The sequence below is a fragment of the Oncorhynchus kisutch genome, linkage group LG12, assembly GCF_002021735.2.
Source record: "Oncorhynchus kisutch isolate 150728-3 linkage group LG12, Okis_V2, whole genome shotgun sequence".
Lineage (NCBI taxonomy): Eukaryota > Metazoa > Chordata > Actinopteri > Salmoniformes > Salmonidae > Oncorhynchus > Oncorhynchus kisutch.
This window is the reverse complement of record NC_034185.2, coordinates 52,094,040-52,110,782: the sequence shown is the minus strand read 5'-3', so window position 1 is coordinate 52,110,782 and position 16,743 is coordinate 52,094,040. Positions and strand designations below refer to the sequence as shown.

General features: G+C 41.1%; 1 protein-coding gene across 2 annotated transcripts; it reads right to left on the bottom strand.

Annotated features, from left to right (window-relative positions):
• Positions 1-1,914: 1,914 nt before the first annotated feature.
• LOC109901177 (protein snail-like) lies at positions 1,915-5,015 on the bottom strand. Of its 2 annotated transcripts, XM_031836597.1 has the most exons (4): positions 4,890-5,015; positions 4,346-4,552; positions 3,786-3,916; positions 1,915-3,590 (listed from the first exon to the last, which is right to left on the bottom strand). In XM_031836597.1, exons 2-4 carry the CDS (start codon positions 4,542-4,544, stop codon positions 2,370-2,372), a joined length of 1,551 nt encoding a protein of 516 aa, XP_031692457.1. In that variant the 5' UTR covers positions 4,545-4,552; positions 4,890-5,015; the 3' UTR covers positions 1,915-2,369. The 2 variants fall into 2 exon arrangements, with proteins under 2 accessions (XP_031692457.1, XP_020352812.1); XM_020497223.2 differs by lacking the exon at positions 4,890-5,015 and having other exon boundaries at positions 4,346-4,830.
• Positions 5,016-16,743: the final 11,728 nt, after the last annotated feature.

Genomic DNA, 16,743 nt, shown 5'->3' with positions numbered 1-16,743 from the left:
TGTTTGAAATTCACTGTTAAATGCAGCAAGAGGGAGAAACGGTCTAGAATACTTTTGGGCTCCTGAGTGGTGCAGCGGTCTACGGCACTGCATCTCAGTGCTAGAGGCGTCACTACAGACCCTGGTTCGATTCCAGGCTGTATCCCAACTGGACGTGTTTGGGAGTCCCATAGGGCGGCGCACAATTGGCACAGCGTCTAATTTTCTGAAGTCAGATTTGGCTGTAAAGGCTAGCATAAAGGGACAAGAAATAGCTAGCCACAATCAAACAATCAAATGTATTTAAAAAGCCCTTTTTACATCAGCAGATGTCAGTGCTATACAGAAACCCAGCCTGAAAACCCCAAATAGCAAGCAATGCAGATGTAGAAGCACAATGTGGTTCATTTTGAGAAAAGACAGCTAACCTTGTTAGCTACATAGGTATAACTACCTAGCTAGCTAATATCTAGTTTAATTCATCTCACGATTATAAAGCAAACAAAATGTTGATTAAAAACAGCATATTATTGACCTAAAAAGTTAGCTGTGTTAGCCCAGTCTCTATAATATCTAGAGTCAGGGTCCAGGGCCAGGATTGCCTATAGAAAGTATTCGCACCCCTTGACTTTTTCCACATTTTGTTGTTACAGCCTGAATTGAAAATGCATTAAATATAGTGTTTTTGTCACTGGCCTACACACAATACCACATAATGTCAAAGTGGAATTATGTTTGACATTTTTACTAATTAATTAGTAATTAAGTATTCTATCCCTTTGTTATGGCAAGTCTAAATAAGTTCAGCAATAGAGTTTAACATGATTTTTTAATGACTCTGTACCACACACATGCAATTATCTATAAAGGTCCATCAGTGAATTTCAAACACAGATTCAACCACAAAGACCATGGAGGTTTTCCAATGCATCGCAAAGAAAGTCACCTATAGCCGTTTCAATTGTTGTTTTTTTTTAAAGCAGACACTGAATATCCCTTTGAGTATTAAGTTATTCATTACATTTTGGATGGTGTATCAATACACAGTCACTACAAAGATACAGGCGTCCTTCCTAACTCAGTTGCCAGAGAGGAAGGAAACCGCTCAGGGATTCAATAATGAGGCCAGTCGTGGCTTTAATAGTTAGAGTTTAATGGCCGTGACAGGAGAAAATTGAGGATGGCTCAAGAAAGTTGTAGATACTCCACAATACTAACCTAATTGACAGAGTGAAAATAAGGAAGCCTAAACAGAATAACACAATTCCAATACATGCATCCTGTTTGCAACAAGGCACTAAAGTAACACTGTAAAAAATGTGGTAAAGAAATTAACTTTTTGCCCTGAATACAAAGTGTTATGTTTGGGTCAAATCCAATACAACACATTACTGAGTACCACTCACCATATTTTCAAGCATAGTGGTGGCTGCATCATGTTATGGGTATGCTTGGAATGGTTAAGGACTGTGGTGTTTTTCAGGATAAAAGAGAAATGGAAGTTAAGAGTTAAGTACAGGCAAAATCCTAGAGGAAAACCTGGTACAGTATGCTTTCCTCCAGACACCGGGAAATTAATTAACCTTTCAGCAGGACAATAACCTAAATCATAAGGCAAAATATACACTTAAATCAGCTTGAAAATCTATGGCAAGAGATGAAAATGGCTGTCTAGCAATAATCAACAACCAACTTGACAGAGCTTGAATAATTTTTTTAATAATAATGTGCAAATATTGTACAATCCATGTATACAAAGCTCTTAGAGAATTACCCAGAAAGACTCACAGATGTAAACACTGCCAAAAGTGATTATAACATGTATTGACTCAGGATTGTGAATTGTTTGTAAATTAGATAACTGTATTCCATTTTCAACAAATTTGCAAACATTTCTAAAAACATGTTGCGATGGGTGAGAGACATTTTTTTTTTATCAAGTTTGAATTCAGGCTGTAACACAACAAAATGTGGAACAAGTCAAGGGGTATGAATCATTTCTGAAGACACTATTTCCAGCCTCCAAACATGGAAATGGAAAGAGACATCTGTCACAGTGTAATAACATTTTGACAATTTTCATTAGGCAAGAATTTATACTACTGTCCACACAAGTCTCTGTGTCAGCCATTTATCTCTGCCTTGAAAAAATGTCAGTGCTCTCGTCGAACCACATTGCATTTTGTTATACCACTTGTTTTCAAACCATTCGCACATTTTTCATGCCTCTGCTATGTGGTAGCCTAATGAAAAATAAAGGTATAATAGTCAAGTTTTTTTTACATTTTGTTTTAATTATTGTGATAGGCCCATGTTTTACCGGTACGGCGTAACCGCACTATTTATTTTGCCGTCAGGACCGCCTTACTTTCATTCCTGATTACATGTCACTATACAAGGGCCGCGTGCATTTTCTGCTGGTGTATCCTGAGGTAGCTCCTCTCTGAGAACCTCTTACCGCAGTGTGTACAGACAAACGGCCTTTCTCCCGTGTGGACCTTCAGGTGCATCTTCAGCTGGTCCTGGCGGGAGAACCTCTTCTCGCACTGGGGGCAGCTGAACGGCTTCTCCCCTGTATGGACCATCTGGTGCCTCTTCAGGTGGTCCTGGCGGGAGAACCTCTTCTCACACTGGGTACAACTGAAGGGGTTCTCCCCTGTGTGGACCCTCTGGTGGATCTCCACCTTCTGCAGGCACCTGAAGCCTTTGTTACAGAACATGCAGAAGAATCGTTTCTCTTTACTATTGCCTGATGTGACTCCTCCTCCCTGAGCCTGGGCTCTAGCCCTGTTGTTTGAGTTCAATACCTGATCGAAATGGACACGGCCGTGTGAATCTGAAGGCCCCATCGACGTGGACACTGGATTGCGTTCCCTGAACGCGTGTAAAGGAGAATTGGTTGTGACATTTAGATTTGTCTCTAAGCTTCCCCTGTAATCTAAGAAATCTCTGCCCTGTGAGTGTCCGTCTCCAAGGTGACTATCTGCATTCCATGTGGGAGGAGCATCGCCCTCTACTTTCACAGTCACCTCATCTACCACTATAACCTCCCCTTTCTTATCTAGGCACCCTTCGGAGTATATACTACTACTGTACCGGTTCCAGTCCCCTCTAGACAGATCAGTCTGGGTCTCTAAACCTAAGGATATGTTGCCAGGGACCATCTCTGTATCATAAGAACAAGACAGATCATCAACCCCAGTGTTTAACATGTCACCATCTCCACGGGAATGAACCGTCCTCTGGCTCTGATGAAATACTGGTAAGTAATCTGAGCCAGGAGCAGGAGGACAGACAAGTGGCCCCAGCACCAGTCTCTCTGGGTCTGATCTGTGGTCTGATCTGTGGTCAGATCCTGTGTGTAAGAGCCGGTGTGTTACAGTTAAAGTCTCGGCGTCCGTCTCTGACTTAAGGGCGGCGTTCAGCATTCCACTGACCTCCGGGATGCTGCAACGGGTCCTAGCCTGGGGCGCGGCGGTCAGGTCCTCTGTGGTTACAGGGGGTGCCACTCCAGCCGCTGCTTCAATCTGGATGTCTCTGCTGTGCCGTGGGTCCTCTCCTTCAGACCTCTCCTGCTTGACCCCAGGACCTGCAGCCTCTGCATCTACAGACTGACACAAGAACAGAGGAGGTTATAAATCGGTACAATGGTTGAATTGGATGACAATGTCGTAAGGGAAGTCTCACAAACTTCCCTAGGGCAGATACATATTGTTGTGAGCCAGTGAATAGCTGAGGGGAGCATTTCTGAAATGAACAAGTCACATTTGATGTACTGTAATTTTTTGTTACACTACGACACTAACCTCTATCACGATAACATGCTGGGTTGAGGTTCCACTCCCCTCATCTATAGATATGGGTTGGTCATTTCTCCACCCATTGTGTCCCGCTGGCTTTACAACATTCCTGTGGCCTCCAGTGAGATGTCCTTCACCTAAGAGAGTGATTGGGGGAAAGGGGTGGTTAAATTAGATCATGTGAATGCTCAAAGCTATATTATACACTATTTACACAGTCTACAATTGGCAGGAATGTAAGGTAACACTTCTCATAACTTGTTGACATACTATTTATTGATTATGTTCCATCCGTCACATTATTTTTAAAGTATGATAATAGTACATTCAGTAAATCAAGAATCTGGTTATAATATGAGTGTCTTTGTGCAATAAGAATTTGTTCTTAATTTGCCTGCCTCGTGAAATAAAAGTAAAATACAACAAATGCGCAAGATAGTATGCAATACTTCCCCTGATTACTTGGCTATCAAAAACTGAGCAAGACACAATTCCAGGTAACACTTATAAACACATGCGAACCGGGTTCGAGAGCCCCCGCAGCCTTGGCCTTCTGCAAAATGTACCTCTTGCAATTCCTCTGTATCGCTCTCGCATTGTCCTCTCTGCGCGCTCCCGTGCTACCTTCAGCTCCAGTAGCTGTAGTTTCCTCCTCAATGTCCTGTTTTCTTTCTGGCTTTGCGTTATTTCCAAACGAAACACTGCATAGTCGTCGTCTACGAGTTTACTGATCTCTGCCACGGCTGAATTCGCTAGAACCTCCATGATGGAGGCTATTTGAGTGTGAAAAACCATACAGTTAGCCATTGTTAGTTACCGTTAGCAGCTAACTAGCGTTGCCTAGATAACGTCAATCAACCAAGTCCTGTCTCCAACGCGAATTAAAGACTACTACATGGGGTAAATATGTGATGCTGTGCAGTTAAATTAGTAGTACTTTTTATTCACTTGGTGTTAATAAACTTAAAAATAGCAACAATAAAAACGCTAACGTGGAAATTGTTCTTGGTCATTGTTTCCTGTAGAGAAAGGATGTTATTGGTTAGGGTCATAGTGCAAATGGTGTGGCTAAATAAAAAGGAATGCGCTCTGTTCTTTGCAATACGGTACCAGAGATACTGGATATAATGACGAGATGCTTGTATCCCCCCGCCCTAACAGTGGGATTCGTTGTCCACAGAGCTGAACGGCAGACCGTCAAGCACCAGCCTAACACGGAACCCAAACCAGCTGCGCGCGTGCACCATCGTGCATACATTTATTTTGTCCCCCCACACCAAACGCAATCACGACATGCAGGTTAAAATATCAAAACGAACTCGGAACCAATTACATTAATTTGGGGACAGGTCGAAAAGCTTTAAACATGTATGGCATTTAGCTAGCTAGCTTGCACATGCTAGCTAATTTGTCCTGGGATATAAACATTAAGTTGTTATTTTACCTGAACTGCACAAGGTCCTCTAGTCTGACAATTAATCCACGCATAAAAAGGTCACCCAAATCGTTTCTAGTCATCTCTCCTCCTTCCAGGCGTTTTCATCTTTGAACTTATATGGTGATTGGCATCTAAACTTTCATAGTATTACCACGATGACCGGCAAAGCAGTTCGTCTTTCAATCACCCATGTGGATATAACCAATGAGGAGATGGCATGTGGGTACCTGCTTCTATAAACCAATGAGGAGATGGAAGAGGCAGGACTTGCAGTTTGATCTGTGTCAGAAATGTAATTTTAGCAACGCAGACGCTCAATGGCACGCGCGAGCAGTGGGGGTGCAATAATTGAATAACATGGATTTCTAAATCTATTTTGCAACGCGACGTGTCCGGTCTGGTCAGCATGTAATACCCTGACTACATCTCTCACGCTGCAAAATAAATAAGATAAGGCGGAGCTTTACCTAACAAAGACTTATAGATGACCTGGAGCCAATGGGTCTGGCGACGAATATGTAGCGAGGGCCAGTCGATTAGAGCATACAGGTCACAGTGGTGGGTGGTATATGGGGCTTTGGTGACAACAGATGGCACTGTGATAGACTGCATCCAGTTTGCTGAGTAGAGTGTTGAAGGCTATTTTGTAAATTACATTGCTGAAGTCGAGGATGGGAAGGATAGTCAGTTTCCATCCCAGAGCTAGCGCATCTAATTAAACTTGTCAACTAATCATCAAGACCTTGACTAGGTGAATCATTTGAACTAGTTCATGGCTAAAACATTGAAACATCTGGGGTAGAGGTCGACCGATTAATCGGAATGGACGATTTAATTAGGGCCAATTTCAAGTTTTCATAACAATCGGGAAACTGTATTTTTGGGCGGCGATTTTTTTTTAAATGTTTTTTTTTTTTACTAGGCAAGTCAGTTAAGAACACATTCTTATTTTCAATAACGGCCTAGGAACGGGACAGAACGACAGATTTTTACCTCGTCGGCTCGGGGGATCCATTCTTGCAACCTTACAGTTAACTAGTCCAACGCTCTAACCACCTGATTACATTGCACTCCACGAGGAGCCTGCCTGTTACGCGAATGCAATAAGCCAAGGTAAGTTGCTAGCTAGCATTAAACTTATCTTATATGGTTTAGAGAGAAATAGTTGACGCGTTATAATTCCTGTAATAACTTGCGGCTTGAAACTCTTGAAAGGAGTTCCTTCGTTATTTTACCGTTCATGTGTTCCATAGAGAATGTCTTGATCTACTTCAAATAATGTCTGTGTTTAGTGCAGGCTTAAACTGCCTCTGCATTTTGATACCTGTGTAAATCTCACTAGGATAAGGTACATTTTGTCAACATATTTTCATTTTAATCCACTCTACAAAAAATGATCTTCGCTTATATGTAGCCAATATTGATCAGAGTTACCTTGTCCTATGGATATCTACACAGTTATAAAATTGGCAAGGTGGTGTAAACCTACACGAAACACAGACCTTATTTTAAGGGAATCTAAAAAATATCCTATGGAATAAATTAATGAAGGAACCGCTTTTCAGATTTTGCTAGAAGGTGTCATGGGAATTATGACTTGCTCTTTGGTAGTCAATTCTTACCATGCCCATTATTAAAATAGGATTTCCTGCAAATAGAAATCACAGTTTTTGTTTTCAACATTCATCACAGGTAACTTAAACTCCATTTTTATTCAAACAGTTGAGAGTATTTGTCTCCTAAGCAGACTCTTCAGTGTCATTGTCACTTCAGAGCTGTGTGTGTGTGTTTTACAGATGGCAGAGAAAAGCAGAGCACCAGTGTGGGACTATTACATGGAATTGGCACCTGGGAAAGCAAGGTGTCTTATTTGTGATAAAGATGTAAGCATGGGGTCAGCAACGGCTAAATAAAAAAATACCACCAACCTGTGGAATCACCTTAAGAACACCCATCCAAAAGCCCATAATATGTATTATATTAAGTTAAAATAAAAGTGTTCATTGTTCATTCAGTATTGTTGCAATTGTCATTATTACAAAAATGTGTGTGTGTGTATATGTATATATATATATATATAACCTTTTTTTTTTAAACAGCCAATTAATCGGTATTAGCTTTTTTTTGTCCTCCAATAATCTGTGTTGAAAAATCATAATCGGTCGACCTCTAATCTGGGGGTCCCTGAGGAGAGGTTTGAGAACCACTGGGCTAACCTAACCAGGTAAAACTTCGGACCCTAGTTGGAGGGTAGTAATAAATCAGCTGTAAAACGGTTTTATATGAGCTATGATGGGACCAGATTGTTTCTAATCAGGTCATATGGTTTTTAAAAAATAGGCATCTGCGATTGGACAATAGAAGTAACAGGGCTGAGTTTGCTTTAAGCAGTGTGGCATTGTGTCGGCATTTGCATCTGTAGTTTAAAAGTTACTCACACCGTATGTCATCACTATTGTGTTGATTGATTGATTGATTCCAGGCAATAACTTTGGATTGATAAGGTCTAGACGATCCACCCGAAGTTTGAATATAAACAAAATTTGATCACATTCACATTTTTTCTTAACACAAATAAATAGGCCTATTTTAGGCTATAAATTCATAGCTTAAGATATAAATACACGTTATCGCTTCGTTTCTCCTGGCAGGAGGAGATCAGAGCCTATAGGCTTCTCTAGGCTACCTGAAGCTGTGGTTGTTATCAGTAGGCTACAGTTGATCAGACTGAAACACAGATTAATTGTGCACAAGTTGTCAAATCATGAAGCAAATCAGTGTAAACAAAAGTACTTTGTCCCTATTTTCAATGCTTTTCTGTCAATATTTTTTATCACACTGAATCAAAAGTGTTAGGCCATATGCCAGCTAACCACACGTTTGCCGACTGCCTATTTCTGCAACACGGATAGATGCTACAAATGAAGAAACATATTCTATATATATGTTCTATACTATCTCGAGATGTAGAGTTAATATCTTGACATTTTGAGACAGTATACATTTGTTATTTTTTGGGGGTGGCGGGAATGGGCTTCCAAACCTTTCTGCCACTCGATGAGTCATGTACAATTGGCAGCATCATGTTTTACTGGACTTACACTGCCGTTCAAAAGTTTGGAGTCACTTAAAAATGTCCTTGTTTTTTAAGAAAAGCACATTTTTGGTCCATTAAAAGAACATCAAATTGATCAGAAATACTGTGTAGGCATTGCTAATGTTGTAAATCACTATTGTAGCTGGAAATGGCTGATTTCTAATGGAATATCTATATACAGTTGAGGTTAGAAGTTTACATACACTTAGGTTGGAGTGATTAAAACTCGTTTTTCAACCACCACAAATTTCTTGTTAAAACTTGTTAGGGCTAGGGGTTCTGCTAGATATTTTTTAGAAATATTTAACTTTCATACATTCACAAGTGCAATACACCAAATTAAAGCTTAACTTCCTGTTAATCTACCCATCGTGTCCGATTTCAAAAAGGTTTTACAGCGAAAGCTGTTAGGTTGTTAGGTCAGAGCCTAGTCACAAAAACACATACAGCAAAATTCCAGCCAAAGAGAGGAGTCACAAAAAGCAGAAATATAGATAAAATTAATCACTAACCTTTGCTGATCTTCATCAAATGATACTCATAGGACTTCATGTTACACAATACATGTATGTTTTGTTCGATAAAGTTCATATTTATTTCCAAAAATCTCAGTTTACATTGGCGCGTTATGTTTAGTAATGTTGTGCCTCGAAAACATCCGGCGAATTTGCAGAGAGCCACATCAATTTACAGAAATACTCATCCTAAACTTTGATAAAAGATACAAGTATTATGAGCAGAATTATAGATATACTTCTCCTTAACGCAACCGCTGTGTCAGATTTCAAAAAAGCTTTACGGAAAAAGAAAACCATGCAATAATCTGAGAACGGCGCTCAGACACAAAAACAAGCCCATACAGATACCCGCCATGTTGTGGAGTCAGTAAAAGTCAGAAATAGCGTTATAAATATTCACTTACCTTTAATGATCTTCATCAGAATGCAGTACCAGGAATCCCAGTTCCACAATAAATGTTTGTTTTGTTCGATAAAGTCCATAATTAATGTCCAAATACCTCCTTTTGTTAGCGCGTTTAGTAAACAAATCCAAACTCATGAGGCGCGGGCAAGTCCAGGCGAAAGGTCAGGGGAAAAGTTCAAAAAGTTATTTTACAGTTCGTAGAAACATGTCAAACGATGTACAGAATCAATCTTTAGGATGTTTTTAACATAAATCTTCAATAATGTTCCAAATGGAGAATTCCTTTGTCTTTAGAAATGCAATGGAACGCAGGTCGCTCTCACACGTGATCAGCTCATGACCTTCTGCCAGACCTCTGGTTGAAACAGATCTCATTCGCCCCCACTTCACAGTGGAAGCCTCAAACAACGTTCTAAAGACTGTTGACATCTAGTGGAAGCCTTAGGAAGTGGATTATGACCCCATAGACACTGTATATTCGATAGGCAATGAGTTGAAAAACTACAAACCTCAGATTTCCCACTTCCTGGTTGGATTTTTCTCAGGTTTTCACCTGCCATATGGGTTCTGTTATACTCACAGACATCATTCAAACAGTTTTAGAAACGTGTTTTCTATCCAAATCTACTAATAATATGCATATATTAGCTTCTGGGCCTGAGTAGCAGGCAGTTTACTCTGGGCGCGCTTTTCATCCGAACGTGAAAATGCTGCCCCCTATCCCAAACAGGTTTTAACAAATTATAGTCTGGGCAAGTCGGTTAGGACATTTACTTTGTGCATGACACAAGTAATTGTTTCCAACAATTGTAATTCATTCAACAGACTCCCATTCAGAGCGACACACAGAAGCATCCAGGGTAAATGCCCTGCTCAAGGGCACGCTGACAGATCTCCCACCAGGCCAACAAACACGAACCCTAACCTTCCAAGATCCCCCCCACAGTTCCCCAACAGCTGTCCCTCAACCAATCGAGACCCCTCCCACAGCCCCCCCCAGAAGAAAAAGAAAAACACAATTAACTCAGAAAAGAGAACATCTGCCTAAAATAATTAGCTTCCTCTTTTAAAATATCATTTGGAGAATCATAATGACTCCGTCTTCAGTAACGAGTTTCTGCAAATTATTTTTGTTAGCATTCCTGTATTGGAGATTCAAGAAGAAATGTGTGCATTTTTCTCCATATTCCATCCAGTTTGCTTTATTTTTGTAATAGATCACATTAGATCATTCTTGAATAAGTTCCTCGAGTTCTTTTTGTTTTTCCTCCAACTTAGTTTGTATCTCTGTAGTATTGTTTTAATTGCTATCAACCTGAACTATTAGTTAATGTATTTCCCTTGTTAGTCTTGTTAGTCCAGAAACTTCTTTTTTTATTATTGATGAATATTGAATTGAATGACTCCTGAAGGTACATTTAAAGGTATCCCAAACAATAAGGGGATTTGCTGAACCTATATTATACTGGAAAAATGCAGTTCTAAATTATTTTGTCTTAGTTAAAAAATAAGTTGTCCTCCAGTAAACTTTGATTCAATTTCCAATATCCCGTCCAAGTGGAAAATATATTAGAGTTATGTGAATGCCAATTAGATGATGATCCGATCGCATTCTATCTCCTATTAACACTTTTTAAACTTTTGATGCAAGAGAGAAAGATACGAGAATGTAGTCAAGACGACTAGCTTGATTAAGTCTCCTCTATCTGGGTTTTTTAGTCTCCAAATATCCACTATTTCTAATGTGTCCATGGTATGTGGAATTTCCTTAAGGGCATGGCGGTGATAGTTTTGTAGAGTGATCACCTTTACGGTCCATTGAGGTACTTAACACTGTGTTATAGTCTCCTACCATATGCTTGTTTTTATTGTTCCCCTCTAATCAGAGACTGATTTAGCACACCAAGTGGGTCCAATTAAGTATCCGGTAGAACAAAACCAGCAGACTCCTGACCTCGTAGGGTAAGAGTTGAATACCCCTGATCTACAGCCTCCACAATCATCATCGTTGCCACATTTCTATAGAGGGAGAATTGACTGGTACATCGTGGTAGGAACTGAACTAACATAATTGAGTGCGCTCAAATGTTATTTTCTATTTATTTTTTACTAACCTAATTGGCATAGTGAAAAGAAGGATGCCTGTACAGAATTTAAAAAACATGCATCCTGTTTGTAACAAGGCACTAAAGTAATACTGCAAAAGATATGGCAAACCAATTAACTTTTTTCCTTAAAACAGAGATATGTTTGGGGAAAATACAATACAATACATTACTGGGTACCACTGTCCATATTTTCAAGCATAGTGGTGGCTGCATCATGTTATGGGTATGCTTGTAATCAATAAGGACTGTGGGGTTTTTCAGGATAAAAGAGAAACGGAAGTTAAGAGTTAAGTACAGGCTGCATCATGTTCTAGATATATTTATTTGACCATTTAAAACACAATACAACCACATGTGGATAATGCATTTAAAATCATTGAGGATGACACAAAAAAGTTTGAAAATGTATTTCCATTGTCGTCCTCTTAAATAAATGGCTCAAACCATTTTACTAACATAACATGGCCTACACAGTAGACCTAGCCTACTAGGAATACTTGGGTTACAGACTTAATATTGAATACATTTTTTGAACTTTTGCAGTGCTTTTCAAAGACTCAAAGCGTATAAAAAATAAAACAAACAAAAAATGTAAATGATGGAGATTAAAAGCCTCAGGCAGCATGGGATGAAGTTGAGGCAGTTTGGGCTTTAGTGTCAGTGGAAAGGCAGTGGAGGGGGCATCGATGGGACAGACACGGTGAAACAAAGACAGTCTGAAGAAACATGCCCAGAGCTCTTCAACAGCCTACCGCACCGCACCTCACCTCACCTCTGGTCAATCATTCCACTGGAGCGGCTTCTCTGGTACTCCATTGCCAGGAATGTAGCACCCACCTGGTTGATGCCACGGCTGCTGAAAAGCACACAAAAAGCCACCGCATCTTGGCAGTGGTTAGGAGCATTCCCTGAACTTCCTCTGTTACTTCTGGACACAGCATGCAGTCCTTGTTGTAATATTTCCGAACAGATTAAACAAAAAGTCACATTATTTGAATCCAAACAGCTATCAAGCCAAAATACTTTTCATCGCGATCCTGCAACTCTGAGAGTCAAGACCATATGATATAGTGATCAAACCCTAGAACAGCCAAAACACAAATAAATATAAAAATGAAGAAAAAAAATACGTACAATATTCACAGAACTCTCTTCCTAGGCTTATGGGTATGCCTGTAATTGTCAAGGACTGGGGAGTTTATCAGGAGAAAAAATAACAGAATGTTGTCTAGCTATGATCAACAACCAACTTGACAGAGCTTGAAGAATTTTGAGAAGAATAAATGGACAAATGTTGCACAATCCAGGTGTGGCATGCGCTTAGAGACTTACCCATAACTATAATTGCTGCCAAAGGTGATTCTAACATGTATTGACTCAGGAGGTTGAATACTAATCTAATAAAGATAGTGTTATTTTTCTTTTTTTTAAACAAATTTTAGTTTAAATTAAAATTACAATTAAATGAATTTTAATCCCACTTTGTATCAACAAAATGTGTAAAAAGCCAAGGGTTGTGTATACTGTATTTATGGCACTGTATATATATATATATATATATATGGGTATGCTTATATATATATATATATATATATATATATATATATATATATATATAAGCATACCCATATATATATATATATATATATATATATCTTATACTGTATATTACACAATGCCTGGATGCAAAATTCTACCCAGGAATATTAAACGCTGAAATCTGTTACTCTCGTGATTCTCAATGCATCTGTGGGTCGTTTTTGTTGACAGCAATGCAAATTCAAGTTTGTCTTTAAATCAGGGTTTGATCTAAACTATCGAGTGGAATGGTTACTTTCTTTGTTATACAGTGGAATGGTTTTTCTGCTGGTGTATCGTGAGGCAGCTCCTCTCTGAGAACCTCTTCCCGCAGTGCGTACAGGTAAAGGGTCTCTCTCCTGTGTAGACCTTCAGGTCCATCTTAAGCTGGTGCTGGCGTGAGAACCGCTTCGCACAGCTAAATGATTTCTCCCCTGTGTGGACCCTCTGGTGCCTCTTCAGGCTGCCAGCCTGGGCAAAGTGCATGTGACACTGGATACAGCTGAAGGATTTCTCCCCTGTGTGGATCTCCACCTTCTGCGAGCAACTGAAGCCTTTGTTACAGAACATGCAGAGCATCCGTTTCTCTTTAATATTGCCTGATGTTGCTCCCCCTCCCTGAGCCTGCTCTCTAGCCCTGTAATTTGAGTTCAATACCTGATCGAAAAGGACGTGGCCATGTGAATCAGAAGGCCCCATCGACGTAGACACTGGGTCGCGATCCCTGGACGCGTGTAAAAGATATTTAGATTTGTCTATGCGCATTCCATGTGGAAGGAACGTCACCCTCCACTTTCACAGTCACATCATCTACGATCAGACCCTCCCCTTTCTTATCTAGGCACCCTTCAGAGTATACACTACTACTGTACCGGTTCAAGTCACCTCTCGATGGATCAGTTTGTGTCTTTAAACCCAAGGGCATGCCAGGGTCCATCTCTGTGGTATAAGAACAAGACAGATCATTGCCAGTCTCGTCACCGAAATATCGATGGGAATGAACTTTCCTCAGGCTTGTGCTATTGTAAAGTAAATACTCTGAGCTGGGAGCAGGACAGCCCCAGTCGGTGAGTAAATACCTTCGTGTTACAGTTAAAGTTTTTGTGTCTGTCTCTAGAGGGGGTAGTCCATCCTCTCCAGTCTGGATGTCTCTGCTGTGCCGTGGGTCCTCTTTTCCTTCAGACCTCTTCTGCTTGACCCCAGGACCTGCAGCCTCTGCATATGCATACTGACATAAGAAGAGAGGAGGTTATTACCAGTACATGAGTTGAATTGGATAACAATGTCGTAGGGAAGTCTCACAAGCTCCCCTATGGCAGATAAGAGGATGTACATGTAAGACAGTGAATAGCTGAGGGGAGCCTTCCTGAAATAAACTGGCCACATTTGATTTACAAAGTAACACATTTTAATGTAACACTATTCCACTAACCTCTATCACGATAATGTGCTGGGTTGAGGTTCCACTCCCCTCATCAACAGTGATTGGTTGGTCATCTCTCCATGTATTGTGTTCCACTGGCTTCACAAAGCTCCTGTGGCCTCCAGTGAGATGTCCTTCACCTGAGAAAATTATTGGGGGAAAAGGATCTTGACACTACTGGCGAGGACGCGCTCCCGTGCCACCTTCAGTTCCAGGTGTTTCCTCCGCAATACCCTGTTTTCTTTCTGGCTTTGAGTTATTTCGAAACGAAACACTGCATAGTCGTCGTCTACGAGTTTACAGATCTCTTCCACTGCAGCATTTGCTAGCACCTTCATGATGGAGGCTATTTGAGTGTGAAAAACCATACAGTCAGCCATTGTTAGCTAACGTTAGCAGTTAGCTAGGGTTACATAGATAACATCATCAACCAAGTCCTTAACCCGAATTAGACACTATATGTGTTAAGTATGTGACGCTGTGCAGTTAAATTTGTCATTTTAAGTTTCAGGGTTTAAATAAACGTCTAAATAACAATAAAACGCTAACGTAGAAATTGTTCTTGGTCACTTTACTTATTTTTCTTCATGTGAGTTTCCAGCAGACTAGACGCTCTACTGCAAATTGCTGTTTCTCTCAGGTCGTAATGCAAATTAATAATAGCCTCACACCAGTAGGTGCAGGCCGGTGGAATAGAGAAACGACAACAGCTTCCTTGTTATTTCGCTGTGCCTATCATTTGAGCTCAAAATTGTTATAAGCGAAAATGCGGTTACCCAACTCAGTCAGCTCACAGAAAAATGTCCTCCTCTCTGCCGTACATACCTACACATACGCTACGGTCACAAGACGCAGGCCTCCTAATTGTCCCTAGAATTTCTAAGCAAACAGCTGGAAGCAGGGCTTTCTCCTAGAGCTCCATTTTTATGGAACGGTCTGCCTACCCTTGTGAGAGACGCAGACTCGGTCTCAACCTTTAAGTCTTTACTGAAGACTCATCTCTTCAGTGGGTCATATGATTGAGTATAGTCTGGCCCAATAATGTGAAGGTGAACGGAAAGGCTCTGGAGCAACGAACCGCCCTTGCTGTCTCTGCCTGGCCGGTTCCCCTCTCTCCACTGGGATTCTCTGCCTCTAACCCTATTACAGGGGCTGAGTCACTGGCTTACTGGTGCTCTTCCATGTTGTCCCTAGGAAGGTTGCGTCACTTGAGTGGGTTGAGTCACTGATGTGATCTTCCTGTCTGGGTTGGCGCCCCCCTCGGGTTCGTGCCGTTGGTGAGATCTTTGTGGGCTATACCCGGCCTTGTCTCAGGGTAGTAAGTTGGTGGTTTGAAGATATCCCTCTAGTGGTGTGGGGGCTGTTCTTTGGCAAAGTGGGTGGGGTTGTATCCTGCCTGTTTGGCCACAGTGTCTCCTGACCCCTCCTGTCTCAGCCTCCAGTATTTATGCTGCAGTAGTTTGTGTCGGGGGTCTAGGGTCAGTCTGTTATATCTGGAGTATTTCTCCTGTCTTATCTGGTGTACTGTGTGAATTTAAGTATGCTCCCTCTAATTCTTTCTCTTTTCTCCCTGAGGACCTGAGCCCCAGTACCATGCCTTAGGACTACCTGGCCCGATGACTCCTTGCTGTCCCCAGTCCACCTGGTCGTGCTGCTGCTCCAGTTTCAACTGTTCTGCCTGCGGCTATGGAACCTTGACCCGTTCACTGGACGTGCTACCTGTCCCAGACCTGCTGTTTTCGACTCTCTCTCTACCGTACCTGCTGTCTCTAGCGCTGACTAATCGGCTATGAAAAGCCAACTAACATTTACTCCTGAGGTGCTGACCTGTTGCACCCTCTACAACCACTGTGATTATTATTATCATTTGACCCTGCTGGTCATCTATGAACATTTGAACATCTTGGCCATGTACTGTTAAAATCTCCACCCGGCCCAGCCAGAAGAGGACCCCTCCAAGCCGGGTTTCTTCCTAGGTTCCTGCCTTTCTAGAGTTTTTCCTAGCCACCGTGCTTCTACATCTGCATTGCTTGCTGTTTGGGGTTTTAGGCTGGGTTTCTGTATAGCAGGCATCGGCTGATGTTAAAAGGGCTTTATAAATACATTTGATTGATTGATCTGTAAGGTCCCTCAATCGAGTAGTGAATTTCAAGCACAGATTCAACCATGAAGACCAGGGAGGTTTTTTCAATGCCTTGCAAAGAAGGGCACCTATTGGTAGAATTGTAAAATAAAAAAGCAGACGCTGAATATCTCTTTGAGCATGATGAAGTTATTAACTACACTTTGGATAGTGCATCAATACACCCAGTCACGACAAAGAAACAGGCGTCCTTCCTAACTCAGGTGCCGGAGAGGAAGGAAACTGCTCTGGGATTTAACCATGAGGCCAATGG

What these genes read in the sequence shown, in the direction of transcription:
- LOC109901177 (XM_020497223.2), bottom strand. Translation starts at nt 4,586, where the DNA reads ATGGCTAACTGTATGGTTTTTCACACTCAAATAGCCTCCATCATGGAG. An exon ending in ATACAGAGGAATTGCAAGAG is followed by an intron (nt 3,917 to 4,345) that starts GTACATTTTGCA and finishes TCACTCTCTTAG; the next exon opens with GTGAAGGACATCTCACTGGA. An exon ending in AGCATGTTATCGTGATAGAG is followed by an intron (nt 3,591 to 3,785) that starts GTTAGTGTCGTA and finishes TTCTTGTGTCAG; the next exon opens with TCTGTAGATGCAGAGGCTGC.